The sequence below is a fragment of the Aspergillus alliaceus genome (genome assembly GCF_009176365.1).
Source record: "Aspergillus alliaceus strain CBS 536.65 unplaced genomic scaffold BDW43scaffold_131, whole genome shotgun sequence".
Classification (NCBI taxonomy): Eukaryota; Fungi; Ascomycota; class Eurotiomycetes; order Eurotiales; family Aspergillaceae; genus Aspergillus; species Aspergillus alliaceus.
This window is the reverse complement of record NW_022474814.1, coordinates 1-14627: the sequence shown is the minus strand read 5'-3', so window position 1 is coordinate 14627 and position 14627 is coordinate 1. Positions and strand designations below refer to the sequence as shown.

Below are 14627 nucleotides of genomic sequence, written 5' to 3'. Positions count from 1 at the left end.
AGCCGGAGGTTTCCTGGGGGTCACGAGACTGCTGACGGGGATTTGACCTGCAGCGACCGGTCTAGACTGTGCCCTCCACCTGGTTTTTTGGTATTGCTCTGCTGTACGGGAGTTTCGGTATCGGTCGAGAATGTTCATATGCCGGGGAGAAGGAAGGAAACGAACCATCGATCCGTGGCTGATGGAGACGATTAGGGTTAAGATGGCTTGAGGATAACCTCGGCAGTGGTGACGGAGAAGGCGTTGTGGCTTTCAGGCTGAGATCACTTTAATTCTGCTACAGCTCATCCTCCAACCCTCGTATTTCTCCTCTAATCCTATACTAATATTAATCTCATCAATGCGTAACATGCTGCCTCTCCCGTAAGCTTTCGGAAAAGAATCCTAACTTTATTCACGCATCATGACACTTCACTTTCAGCAACAGCTTCGTCTTCCTGGTAAACATCGTACTTGTACTGACTGCCCGGGTGATCTGCCCGTAACTCCTTCTGTCCCTTCCCATACACCTTCTCCCGCGCCGTCAATCCCTCCTCCACGGATTCAGGATACAAACCCCGCCGCCGCAATTCAGGAATCAGCAAATCGACCGCCTCCTCAAACGTGCCGGGCGTCGTAACATAGCCCAGATTGAACCCGTCCAAATCTGCCTCCCGGATCCATCGCTCCATCTCGTCCGCCACCCGCTGCGGACTTCCAACGCCCACGGGTCCCAAACCGCCAATCGCCGCCTTTTGAGCCACCACCCGCGGCGTCCACTTGGGAATATCCTCACTGGTCGTGGTAAAGGCATCCAGCAAGCTTGTCACCTTGTGCGCCTCCAACGAATCCTCCGCCGTGATATCCCGATCGATCGGAATCCGCGAGATATCGACCCCGGTCCATCCACTGAAAAGAACCAACCCGCCCACAACCGAAGCATACTTCTTCAGCTCCTCATACTTCGCCTGCGCCTCCTCATCCGTCCGTCCGATGACCGGCGTAAACGTCGCAAAGAACTTGATCGACCGCGGATCGCGCCCTTGCTCCGCGGCCAGCTTCCTGATGTTGTCAATCTTGGGCCGCAACACCCTCGGCGAATGACTCGATACGAAGATAGCCTCCGCGTGAGTCGCGGCAAACGCAGAACCCGCTGCCGACGTCCCAGCCTGGAAAAGAAAGGGCGTGCGTTGTGGCGAGGGGTCCACGATATGACGCGTGCTGAGGGAGAAGTATTTGCCCTTGTGGTTAATCTGGCGGACCTTGGACGGGTCGACGTAGGTATCTGTTTCTGGATCGGGGGCTAACGCGTCGGACGCCCAGGATCCCTCCCAGAGTCTGGTCTGTCAACTTTCCCTTTTTTTGAACATGAAAAGGAAAAAAAAAAAAAAAAAAAAAAAAAAAAGAAAAAAAAAAAAAAAAAAAAAAAAAAAGAAAAAAAAAAAAAAAAAAAAAAGCTTTATTGACAAGGAGAGCCTTACCTTTCGAGCATGGCATGTCTTAAAAAGAAAAGGAAAAAAAAAAAAAAAAAAAAAAGAATTGGGGAAGCCTCCGAGAACATACTTGTACACAACCCGCAGATACTCATCCGCCTGCCGATACCGCTCATCATGCTCAATGGGCGTATCCAACCCGATCGCCTTGAATGCCGCTTTCTTCCACGAGGTCACGATATTCCACCCGATCCGCCCGTTCGTCAAATGGTCCAGCGTTGAGAACCGCTTCGCTAGTAGGAACGGCGGCTCAAACGACGTCGACGCCGTGATGCCGAACGCGAGATTCTTCGTCACGGCCGCCATGGCTGAAATCGGCTAATTTGTATCCCATTAGCAACCCCGGACCCCCTCACTCACCCATTCCAACAAACCGTAAGAAGAGAAAACTAGAACATAATAAACATACAATCGTAGGGTCTGTAACAGGCCACTGTGCCGCCCGCCGAATACACTCATCTAACTTCCCCTCGTAGGTATCATACCCGCCATAAGTATCCGCAAGGAAGAGGGCATTGAAACCCCCGCGCTCCAGTAACTTCGCAAGCTCGATCCAGTACTCAAGGTTCCGTTTCGTGGCCGATCTATCCGCCGGATTCTGCGTCCGTCAGTCTTAAATCTTTGTTGTTCTCGATCGATCCCATCACAGATGGAAACCATAACCATAACCATAACAAAAGGGACAGACAGAAAAAGAATCTAACCTAACCTACCTTCCATTGTCCAGGTGATAAGTGTCCGACGGTGGACATGTCGAACGCGTTCAGGAGGATCTGTTTCTTATCCCGTTTCTTATCCCCATTGGAGTCTGCTGTGTTGCTATCGCCCATTTTTCTGTCTCGTTCTACTGTTTGTTGTGTAGGTTGTCTAGGATTGGGCCATGGGTGGTCCCGTATATGGAGTCGACTGATTAGTTTGAGATTTATCTATTTATTTATTTACTTTCATCTGTATTTATTTGTCTGCTGAGGTTTACGGACAGTGCTCGACCCCGCATATCTCGCCATCTGTATGTGGCATCGCGTAACCGGAGGGTGCTCTTGCTGTCGGTATCTATACTCGGTAGACGAGGACAGAGAATAGATTCGTCATTGGACCCGCTCGAATCGTGACATGGGATTTAGGCGATAAGTAGGTGGTGGTTGAGGGATACGGGTTGTCACCATCCAGCGGCGGATTGCGTGATATATTAGGGGGGGTGACAGGGGAGTTTGGTTTGATGGAATCACAACCATTCGTACACAATCTGATCGCGAAGTATTGGTGTATGTGTCTTGGAGATCGAAGAGTATTGCTATAGAATGAATGCCCTGTTCTGAAACCCTTGAAGTTGCATATCTTCAAACTGAGCAACGTCTAATTTAGACGTTCTGCTGTAAAGTATATAAAATATAGAGACCAGCAGTTTTCTCCTAGTATCCGCAACCGCTGCAGATCCTAAATCTAGAAATGTATTATTACTGATATATTAGTTTTTCTTCCTGTGAAGAAGTAGAAGTAGAAGTTCTCTTTATGAGGTAAAGTCAAAGATATATCATTTCCTATATACAACTATATCAAAGTGGCTGAACCCTGCGTCGAGCTTATATCAGAAAACGATAACATTGGGCCGTCTACTTCTGATACCTATTTTAAACTACCAAACATAGAAAATAGTCGGAAAGCAGCAACAGGGACAACATGATCACCATATAATCTCACGTATCCATACCAATATCTGCGTCACTATACTACGTCTATACTAAACTTTCCCACCCTCAGCCTCAACCCTAACCACACTCCCATCCTCCTCATCACCAGCTTCCTTTTCACCACCCCTACAGCAGTCAATTAGCAAAATATCAACAATAAAGAAAAGCATAACCAACCTCCTCGTAAAAAACCCAATGCCATGCGCTAGCCCAATCAAACAAATCGCATTAGCAAGCACAAACGAATACCCCTTCGTAAAACGGGGCCCCTCAACCGTCTTAAAAACAAGCAACGGCGTCCACGCCGTCGTAGACTGAGCAACAGTATTAAGCACAACGAGCGTGACAGCGCGCTGCACAGGCGAATACCGGAGCAAGGTATTCACCCAGCCATACAAGACACTGGACATGGCTACCGCGGAGTAGGTCGTAATGAACGCAAACCAGAGGGCGCTCTCCTTGACATCCCACACCACGAGAATGACCAGTCCAATGATATTCCACACATGGGCGACGGTAATGGCCCACGCCGGGCCGAGGAGGAGATCGGACGCGAAGCAGACGAAGAGGGTGTAGAAGATGCCGAGGGCGGGGGATATAGAGCCCAGCTCGTTGACGCGACTGGTTGAGAAGCGGTTCAGGCTTTTGAGCCAAAGGAGGTAGCCGCCGGAGGAGGTGTTGATGCTGGAGTTCCAGAAGAAGATGTCGAGGAGGAGGAGGGCCCAGACGATTTTGTTCTTGAGCAGGGAGTGAAGGGTGGAGAGGGTGAAGGGGTCGTTGGAGGTGGCGTGGCCGGAGCGTTGGAGGCGCGCTTTGCTGAGGGTGATGTCTTTGGTTGAGAGGACGATCTTGTTAGGCCTTTCTGGCGTGCCTGGGAGCACGAAGTAGCCTAGGATGCCGATTGGGATGGTGATTATCGCACAGATTATGTACATCCAGCGCCAGCCGGCGAGGCCGTGGACACCGTCTAGGCGGGCAGACGTGCCGGCTTGGATTAGGCTGGATGTTAGTGTGCCGAGGGTGAGGCCGACGTAAAAGATGCCGCCTCGGCGGGAAATCTCATCACCTCTGTACCATGCTCCTGGGGGGTTATTTTTTTATGTTAGTTAGTTCTATTAGGGGGTTGGAGGGGGTGGTCATTACCGAAGATGTAATGCATGCCGGGGAAGAAGGCAGCCTGTTGTTATCGTGAGATGAGTCAATGCTATATGTTGGATATGGAGAGAGAAGGCAACGGTACCTCGAACCAACCGACCAGGAACCGATAAGCCATTAATTCTGAGTACGAGTTCACTCGATACTGGAGCAGAGTGAAGATACCCCACATGATATCCATGAACGGAATCAACCATGACATGGGAAACCTAGTGAAGAGATAGGCGAATGGGATCTGACCAACAACTGCGCCAACTGTGTACATTGTCTGTAGGTGGACGAGCTCATTTCCATGGAGGTTGAGGTCCTCTTTGAGTCCGGAAACGTAGGCATTGTCTGGCCGTCACTGTTAGCGTTGTCCAGGCTTTCGTGGTCAGGATAGCATTGAACAGGTAGGGTGATGGGATAAGGAGCATACTAATATTGGATTGATCGATGTACTTAGTCCAATAAGCTAGAAATGCATAAGGAACGATAAGGAGATCTAATTTAAAGATGAGTCGTCGCTCCTCTTTGGTATCTTGATCGGCGAACCATTGAATTTGGTACCATTTTTTGCGGGGCTGGGAGGCCGTCATCTTTCTAGTCCTGTACTATGTAGCCAGGAACAAGGAATTATTCTGCGATAATATCTATCAGGAATCCAATCCATGTCGGAGATTCCCCCGGTATTTGAGAGTTGCGCGATGCAGACCCGAACGATGCAGGCCAAGATGTCAATATAGCTCGTGATGGCGTGCCCTTTCCGTCCCACTAACTGATAACCGAAACCTTCATGCGTGATGAGAGTTTCCACTTTAAATCGATAAGATCCTACATGCCCAGGAGGTCCAGTGTTGTTGCTAAATACTGCAGCCAAGCATCGTGTCAAAAGGTGGAGAGAAGGCGTGCTCGGTAGAGCTCCAATACTCATTCGTATTTGGCAGCAGACTTGGAAAATGCATCGTAAGAATCTTCGAAATAGGTAAATGGAGATTCTTTATGTAAAGTGAGCCCTTGTCTGTCAAACTAATTGTTTTTGTACAATGTGTTCTCTTTTCCCAAGGTATCTCCCCACAGTATATCTTGCGGTCCGATCCAAGTTCATCCGGTACCTATTCCAGGTGCCAAGCTGGTTTAGGGTGTCTTGAAGCTATTATTGGTAGTAGGCAGCATTTGAGAAATCCGGAGAAAAGTTGTGAAGGGCACATTCTGCGCAGCGGTGCCGGCAAGATATGTGAACCCGAGGCATCTCCTAATTCGCTTGGTTTCTGGCGTTTTATTAAAAGGGAACACATGATGCAGGAAACCTCCTTGTAAAATAATATAAGCAGTAGGCTAATGGATGACTCCTAGTAACTGCTGGGAACTTACCATGGAGGTGTCAAAGTTGAATGGGATCCTCCAACAATGGATCGATGAGATAGGAACAATCCCATTTAATGGACTTATGTTGTCTCGAAAAGTTCAAGGAGCAGGCCATTCTTTCTCTCGTTTTTGAAAGCGAGAGACCGCCCTTTGAGGGACAAGTGCCATTTAAAGTACCCTTCTGTCCCTCACCGGAAATATGCGCCCTCCTTGAGACCAACCACTTCGCCGAGGGAGAATACCTAAAAATGTACTAGACATACAGTTGTCTCTGTAGTCCGGTTGCCATTCTCACAATAAAGTAATAGAACCACCAAAATGGACTCAGGCGGTCCATTGATCCAATGCCTCCCAGTCGAGCTTATCGATCTCATCTTCGGTTACATAGCGAATGGCGACCCAACGAGCCTTGGAAGCCAAAGCCTCAAACGGGTGAATAAGAAATTTTTTCAGCCACTATCGTGAAGCGGCCAACCCGATTATTTTTTCCGCGATATCCAGTCATAGTATGCAGGAATCACGCTCTAGCGGAATCAGCCGAGATTATAGGCGGATGGCTGCGTTGGAACCGCAGTTTTAAGTATGGCCGTCGGCTCATGAAGAAAGCCCTTCTGGCTGTAAGAAAGATGCTCCTTGTAAGGCGTATTTTGATTGGCGTCCGCCCAACCTCCAACAGCTCGGATCGGATGCAAGGAGCTGGAAGAGCCATATGAATCTACCTATGCCGCAGGTATGCAGGAGACACCGTGGTGCCCCAACACCCGAGATGGAGATTTCGAGGAGAGCTACAAACGAAATATCGCATGGATACATGTAGCTAACTTGATAGACCAATTGCCTGTTTTGACAGGCCTGTTCTTTAGGTGCGGCAGCCAGTTTCATTTCTGTCTCCTTGAAGGCTTGCATGAAAATACTCCTAGAGCAAGGTTGCATATGGAGTCTTTCTCCTTGCAGCTCAAAGCTTATCCTTATCTCGGCGGGAGTCGTCCGACACCTGCGTTTTATGAGCCTTGAGCCCGATTTATAAAGACTCTCCCACCACTAAAAGGGCTATATTTGGAAAATGGCACTCACTCGTTCCCGTCAGCCCACCTGTGATTCAACACGGTTGCCGTCTGCACAAATTGAATATCGAGGTTTGCCAGCCCTGGTAATGCGTAACTGAGCACGATATCCTTCAGCTAGGTAAACATTGCCTGCTTTTAGAAAGCCCAGAGCTCACGATATCACGCTCTGATGGTGACGCGACTGAGGTTGCCCTGTATAAAGCCCTGGGAACAATACCGCATCTCCAATACCTCCGCTTGAACCTTGACATTTCCGATGCGTCTCTAGGCAGGGAACGATACCATAGCAGCATCATCCCAAGCAAACCCCATTTCTACTCCCAACCTCGAACTCCACACAGGCCCTAAACCTCCTAGCGAGTCCTCGACGACTTTGGCAATCAGCTCTCTGCCAGGGATCTTGGGGGCCTGTGCAGGAGTCGCAACGGCCATGTTCAAAGGCTGCTTAGAAACAGCGCTATTGATTCAACCCTTGCACCATCTATCTTCAAAGCCATTTCAGATGGCAAGCCCCAAGGCTCACCACAGCTTGAGAGGATGATCATTCGTCTTCAAAGTAGTGGCTTTGAAGCACACACTTTGTTTAGTCAGCTGGTCCATATGTTTCCCTGCGTATGGCCAGTGGAGCATAATACACGCGATGGTTGCTATAATGAAGTAATTGTTACAGAGCTAGCGAGGAAGACCGAATGCCCCTTTGGGGAATCTAATGTACAATCTAGGTGTGATGTATCTGAGACCGTTGCAAGAGGAGATTTTCCACAGTTTTTGGCCGAAGAAACGGCAGACGCTTTACATGTCGGGCGGTGATATGGGATCGGAACGTACTGGGTGGAACGATTGGTGTAGGTTTTCCTCTCGCTACCAGGGATGCAGAACGCTAGATTGGTATATAGCTTGAGTGAGGGCCTTCACTGAGGAGCGGGAAAGTATAGGATTTTAGAGTTCGCTTTGTTAGAGACATATTTTAAGTATAGAGTGCAAACTGGGATATAAATGATATTTGAACAATGGAATCTCGGTTCGAGGTAACTTGGTAGTATTACATATATCTTCCTCTTGAGTATATGTTGCCAATATACACCGCAGCTCTCTATGGAAACGGGTTAGAATAGGTCTAATCCCTTCTGTCAATGTTCCTTCCGACGCGCTTGGTCCTACATGTAAAGATCCATTAGCATGGAAACAATGGTAATCGTTCTAGAGGTCCTCTTCCAGGAATCAAGGCTACCATACAAGACTATGATTGTAAGGATATCGATGGGAAAATCTTAATGCCTATGAGAAACTCTTAGCAAATTTTAGTTCGTCATCTTGTGTATGAGCCTGTTCACCGCAATGTCTATTTGCACCTTGCGTATGCACTTTAAACCAGGTGAGCAAGATAAGCTCATGTTGCAACGGCACTGCTGCCGTACGCAGGGAGTTATTTTACGACAAGCCTGAAGTCGGTTAGTTAAGTATTTTCAGTTTGTTTGGATTTGAATTCATCTAATAAAATTATTTCCTTTGCTTCTTCCTTGGTAAAGATCTTGCAAGAGTTCGCCGGATGTTTTACTGGAACAACATACGCAGCTCTATGGAGCCACCACCTTGCGGATGCCTCCAGGTCAGCTTGCACTCATTATTGAGAACTGTTGCTTTTTCTTTACGTTGTTTGTCTTTAGAAAGCTAGGCGTCCGGTAGTCAGGCTCTAGTGGATTTTTATTTATAATTGATTGGACCCTAATTCTCATTTCTCAGAGGCAAGTGTCTGCACCGAGCCACCCTCTTCATTTGAGGTGAGCACAGCATCCAAAAGTTTATGGCTACTCTCTGCATCCTCAAAAGTTGGAATAGATTTACCATCGGCAAACCTCTCGTACAACATTCCAACATTCTGCGAAAGCAACGGAAGAGGCAGCTTCTCATGCATTAGAACCGTTTCAATATTTCCAGTCTGATAGTCCGTAACCTGAATCTTGTAGTTATCTGCGCCAATGTTAAACATGATTGTGGCACCAGTTACTCGCATCTAGCCTTCCTTGCTGATGATGTCCCACATGAGGCCATCGCCTTCTTGAAATGCGTCTCCACCGCGGAATGTAGGTGTATTTAACATTGTTGTTCATTACTCCATGAAGGGATGCGTAATCGTCGGCTGCCTTTTTGACGTGACTATCGATGATTTTGTGGACATCCAGGATATCAACGTATGGCCATGTTGTTTGCAACTGTGCGGATACAGTTTCAGGCTGGCCTAGCAGGGATGCAACAAAATCCATCGTGTGGCCCGCGTAGATAGTGAGGGTGACCTGAGCCTTGGTGCCCTCGGTATGTCGTTCTCTGAAGCACAGTTAGCGTTGGTCCAGACGATTACCCGTCTTGGCGGTGGTAGAACTGCCAATAATGTGCGTTGCTAGAACTCGACCAATCCTCCCACCGTCGAGCAAATCGTGCAATGTGGAGTGGACATGGCCAACGCGAGATTGAAAGCCAGTTATGGTTTTGATCCCCTCCTCCTTGGCCAATTGGGTAAGTGCTTTCGACTCCTCAGTTGTCGTGCAGAGAGGCCACTCAACATAGACGCCCTTACCTCGCTCATTGGCAGGCTTAACGAGCTTGTAGTGAGAGAAAACGATGACGACGCAAACGACTAGATCGACGGTATTGAAGTCGCACATTGACTCAACCTAGTTGTAGGTTTTGGCTGACTCCTCGAGGTTGTACCTTTTAACAGCCTTGTTACCGCTTTCAATGGAGGAGTTGCACACGGCCGTGATAGCATATTTTGAGGAGTTCTGGAGATATGGGAGGTGAGAGATAGGCGTCCAGCTGCCCTGCCCTCTGCGGAAAGGTCAATCAATCCAACAAGGATCAGGGGCCTTAGGGGCCTTGGGGCGACATTATGCTAGTGATATGTTTCTGACCGTGATCACTGGAGGAATCATGGCTGCCAGTTTCTTATATGTTTGGAACGGGCGCGGGAGTTGCTATGTCACCATCTTGTGAACACAATTCAATTAAATTACTCATCCTCTGCTCCGGAATGTATATTCCGGCGAACCGTTGACGAAGCACTGATAATATCATCACCCGGTCTAGGAGTTGTGTGGATACGTCCATTTGTTGTTAGCATATGTGTGGGCTGTAGACTCTTCAAAAGGTGGAATTTAGATTCCTCACAAATGGTGGATTACCAATAAATACCCTTTAGCGTAATGCCAGTGGAAAAGTAAAGTCACAACACGTTAAGGGTATTACTCGCATTAATTAGAGCGGATAACTTATTAGGCGTGTTGAGGATCTAGAATATAAGAGGGCCATATCGATTTCCGTTAGTCCAATGTGTATACTGGATACGCAAAGGACAGCGCGAACTTGATGGCTACTATTTAAGAATTTTTCCTCTTCCCATTGTACCCAGTATTGATAATGTTTCTTATATATAATTGTACAGAGTGGCTTAGAAGATGGAATTCTATTATTTCAGCCCTGTTTACTATAATGCTAGCTAATATACATAAAGCTGTAGGCGTACGGTCATTCTTAATCCAGATACGATTAACTATTTCTAAGAGCACACCATAGTTATTTTAACCAAGATCTTCTTTCTTAATCTAGATCTTCTCTAATATAGAGCGAGCTCGGCCACTACGCTGGTCTCACTAGTTTAAGAAGTATATATCAAGACTAGATTAGTATTTTCGAACTTAAACTGATTAATTCTCCTCAGTCTCAAGAGTAGTGAGAGATTGAGCTGGTTTGGCTGCTGATCAGGCCAAGACAATTGTTAAGGGATCTTTGACAGGGTATAGTATCTTGCCAGTAATATTGGTTACGGCGGCGTGGATCTGATATCGTTGTTCTACGGTTCTACCCCGATCAAACGAGCGCTTGAAGAGAAGGGGCAACCAAGTTCCTTCTACCACTGGATCATTACTCTAGCCAGTCGGAGCCTGCGCGAGCTGAATATACTACGACTCACACCAGAGAGTCACCTGAACGAAGTTATCTGCTTTGCTTCTGCAAGGTAAATGCTACCAAGAAGCCTAGAGCACTTTCTTCCACCCCATGATTGAGGTTGCAGAAATGTGGACTTGGCGCGCCGACAGTGGAGAGAAAACCAAGAAAACCAGTCTCTTCCATTGATATCTCTTTCCTACTAAAATGCGGGACGAGTAGTCAAGGGAATCTTAATCATGCAACCTTCAGTCTACCCCTGGCTGAAGAGCAGATCATTTCGCAAAGCCCTAGTGGACTAGTTAAGATCTAACATTGTGCCACAATAGCATCAAACAGAAATATTTGAGAAGATTCGCCCCGAAATCAAATGTAGGGCTTTTCGTGGGCCTCCCACGTTGGATTAAAGGGAGCATATTTTGATATAACCAATCCAGTCAGATTTCCCATTACTGCTATAGCCTACATCGGGAATAAGCTGTATGCCATGTCATTTTATAACATTATAATCATGCGAGATTGTTTCGAAAATAGCACACCTGCCCCCTTTACTCCGTCCGCAACTCGTTTAGCAAAGACACATAACATCCCGTCATTCCATAGAAGCCGCCATTGTGTCCGGATGACCTTCTCCGCTTTGCTCATGATCGTTAATATTGCTTTGGTTTCTCTTGAGACCCTCGCCCCATGGGTATGTTCTATCCGAGAACGATCGTATCTTCCGAATCCAGTTGACTGCGGCCCTCTTATCTTTGTGGAAACCAAATTTACTATCAAATGATTAGCCGGTGAAGCTACAGAAAGTATTATCAATGCATCGACTAACAACCCGCCGTCAAGGAGGAAGACACGATAAATCTCATGCGGGAAATCCTGCTCGAGAGCTCCTGAGCTGGAACGATTGGCTATCGCAAGATCAATGAAGATGTGGAAGCTTGGGCTTCTCTGGGGTATATCTGGGTTTGGAGGATGGATGTGGTAATGATGTTTCCCTTGTGCCAGCTCTTCATAGGCGAGACCTTTAAGGCTGAGAAAAGAGTTGACACATTTATCAACGTCCTGGAAGAAGGAAGGGTCTGGGAAATCATGGTCCTTTGCGTATAGAATGACCCTCTTTGCCTCCATCTTGACTGCCAACGATATGAAACCGTGCTAGTTGTGATAATCAGTGGAGGTGGGAAGTCAGGATCGACAATGACCGTGGATATGGCCTCGAGTAGGACAGCCGCGACGCCCCTATAGATGACGCCATACGACGAGATTGGGTCTCATCATTATGATGACTGCAATTCGCCTAAGATAGAAACGATAAACAAAGCGGACTGATTTATGTGGTTTAGCGTCTCTCGAAACGATCATCAAGTATGTCCTTGCTGGCCTGTCTGTTTCACAGAAATACAAACCATGTCTAGACATCTAAAGGTCTAGTAACTCGTCACATGCTTCAAGGATCTCTATATGGATTTATTCTGCGAGTTCATCGATAGATCGGCGTAAGCTCTACAAACTTGTATAGCTAGGCAAGACATGTAAACAAGCCCTTATACTACATCTTTCAGGTGCACCACATTGCTGAAACCTACCCTAGCACTTCCAGCAAGGCCCAAGTATCTTCGCATCCTCAATGTTCTTACTCAATAAACCCAGCCGGATCTTGAATCCTGGGAGTTGGGAGGTGTGTCTCTACGACGAATTGGACAAAATCCCTTTTGGTCATCATCTTGCACATCAACAACTCGATCAAGATCCCGAAGATTTCCACTTTGCAGTACACAATATACTCGGTCAGGGCGTATGAAGCAGTCCATGCATCGTTGGATACCGAGAACGTATTGGTGTCCACAGCCACCTACGGGAGTATACTGTCGGCAGAGGAGTTCGCACATCTTCAAACATTAATATTCAGCATGAAGTGAACATCGTGTATTGGTACCTTTGATCTGATACTACGCTTTGCTTGAGACCTGTTTATGAAAAGGAGTAGTGGAAGGATATTTGGAAACGAGCGACAAAATTTGAGATTTGAAAGACTTGACGGCTATTCAATCCCATGATATTATAGTTAATCAAGTGTCTGACTGATTCTATATTTGGTTTGGGTGTAAGCCATCTCTCCTGGGTTGTTGTGCAAGGGCCACGTATTCTATAATGTCGCAAAGGCCAATGAAGGCAGCTTGTTTAAGCAAGTACCATTGAACTGCTACCTAGTGTGACGTCTATCAAAAGGAACCAGAGGTGATCGGTATCAGCCCCATTTAACAATCCTTCCGCGTCAGCTCTGCAGCTATCCTTGCACAACCTTTACCAGGCGCCCACCCATACACTGGCCCACAATTAGTTGAAGGTATCACAAAACACACAGGCAGAAGTTCCTGGCTAACTAAGCATTGTCGATACAGAGGCGACCGTTACTGCCTTCTATATCGGAAACATAGAGGTGCTTTTTCAAACCCTAATCACATGATGCGCTAATCCCAATATAAATATTTCGTAAATAACATGTTTTGTACTTTCAAGGTAATGATACCAAACCTTTTATGATACCCATGCGATGAGAATTCACGGTATGCCCTCACTCCGGTAACTGGGCCGCATACCCACTAACCTGTACTCTCTTAGCCACGCGCCGGATTGTGCCACTAACAAGCTGCAGTCAGATAAACTTGGGAACTGGGATGAAGTTGGCGAATATGGCAAGCGACTACCAGGATATATTTGATACACAGTTGCCTGGAGGCTTGTGCTGAATCACAAGTAGGTAGAGTGAACAAAGAAGATCTGGTTGTAGCTCCTGGAGAGCATTGGCAAGAGACCCTAAAGCAGACTTAACACATACTGCAAACGCAAAAGAAACGCCATTAGCTAATTCAAGCTGAAAACACGGCCGTTGCAATAAATATAGACAGTCGGTCTCAGAAATCCAAAACTTCTATAATTCTATAAACATCGACTGGAAATCGGTTGTCAACGACTAGCTGCGTAATTAGAGTATTTTGCTTTGTATAGGCAAAAAGCCCATGATTCGCGTTTAACAATCCCTGCATGATGAAAAGCCCAAGAGAAGCTACGTATCAGCAACTAGCAGAACTTTGGCTGAGCAAGAGACATATATCATACATTGCTGCAGAAAATGTAGTTTCATCAAGGCAATCCATCATATCTTTACCAATGACCGTGTAGTCCAGGGATTTGGCTGTCCACAATCTTCTGCTTGCAGTATAAACACCAGTACTACTTGACCTTCTTTAAATTCCGTTTAGCCGCCTTCTTTTTGAAGTGTTACTTGACTTCGGTTCCTGCTCTGCTGGTGACTGATCTGACAACGCTATAGATGTGATATTGTTGTCGGACATCGCTTGCAAAAACTCAGGTGCTTGGTCGAACTGGCATCGGCCCTTATCCTCAGCCACAAGGTATTCACTAGAAGATGCAGACGCCTGTCTTGTTTTAGATCTCTTCATATCCTCATAGAAAGCAGTAAGGGTACTCTCCGATACTAATCGATCAGGATGGTCATCTGCGAGCACCTCCGCTTCTATGTGGACAACACGCTCTAGCAGTTGGACTGCCTTCTTGACCTGTCCATCTGCTTGATATGCTACAGCAAGCTGGTGCTGCGATGCCAGTTGTGAGGGATGATCTTCTGCAAGCATTTCTGTACATATCGTGACAACATGCTCTAGCAGCTTAATTGTCTCCTTGACCTGTCCATCTGCTTGATATGCTCCAGCGAGCTCGCGTTGTGATGCCAGTCGTGAGGGATGGTTATCTGCGAGCACTTCCGTACGTATCGCGACAACATGCTCTAGCAGCTTAATTGCCTCCTTGACCTGTCCATCTGCTTGATATGCTACAGCGAGCTGGTGCTGCGATGCTAGTTGATCAGGATGATCTTCTGCAAGCACTTCTGCTTTTATCGCAACAACATACTCTAGCAGTTGGGCTGCCTTCTT

General features: G+C 46.9%; 4 protein-coding genes across 4 annotated transcripts; all 4 read right to left on the bottom strand.

The window, feature by feature from the left end:
* Positions 1 to 322: 322 nt before the first annotated feature.
* Positions 323 to 2302, bottom strand: BDW43DRAFT_318547 (xenobiotic compound monooxygenase, DszA family; the record flags this gene model as incomplete). Its single annotated transcript, XM_032048719.1, has 4 exons — positions 323 to 1317; positions 1543 to 1790; positions 1882 to 2070; positions 2186 to 2302. The coding sequence occupies 4 exons, from the start codon at positions 2300 to 2302 to the stop codon at positions 402 to 404; spliced, it is 1470 nt and encodes a 489-aa protein (XP_031893671.1). The 3' UTR covers positions 323 to 401.
* A 114-nt stretch (positions 2303 to 2416) lies between these two features.
* On the bottom strand, positions 2417 to 4896 carry BDW43DRAFT_305056 (putative MFS transporter Seo1; the record flags this gene model as incomplete). Its single annotated transcript, XM_032045726.1, has 5 exons — positions 2417 to 2471; positions 3356 to 4244; positions 4307 to 4340; positions 4404 to 4654; positions 4737 to 4896. The coding sequence occupies 5 exons, from the start codon at positions 4894 to 4896 to the stop codon at positions 2417 to 2419; spliced, it is 1389 nt and encodes a 462-aa protein (XP_031893670.1).
* Positions 4897 to 9068: 4172 nt separating this feature from the next.
* BDW43DRAFT_305054 (uncharacterized protein) lies at positions 9069 to 9837 on the bottom strand (the record flags this gene model as incomplete). Its single annotated transcript, XM_032045725.1, has 3 exons — positions 9069 to 9404; positions 9450 to 9558; positions 9779 to 9837. 3 exons carry the CDS (start codon positions 9835 to 9837, stop codon positions 9069 to 9071), a joined length of 504 nt encoding a protein of 167 aa, XP_031893669.1.
* A 3698-nt stretch (positions 9838 to 13535) lies between these two features.
* Positions 13536 to 14251, bottom strand: BDW43DRAFT_295624 (uncharacterized protein). Its single transcript, XM_032044081.1, has one exon. The coding sequence runs from the start codon at positions 14133 to 14135 to the stop codon at positions 13920 to 13922; it is 216 nt and encodes a 71-aa protein (XP_031893668.1). The 5' UTR covers positions 14136 to 14251; the 3' UTR covers positions 13536 to 13919.
* Between the last annotated feature and the right edge of the window lie 376 nt (positions 14252 to 14627).

Bases quoted from the DNA above. Each gene is read 5' to 3' on its own strand.
- BDW43DRAFT_295624 (XM_032044081.1), bottom strand. From the start codon at position 14,135: ATGAAGAGATCTAAAACAAGACAGGCGTCTGCATCTTCTAGTGAATAC.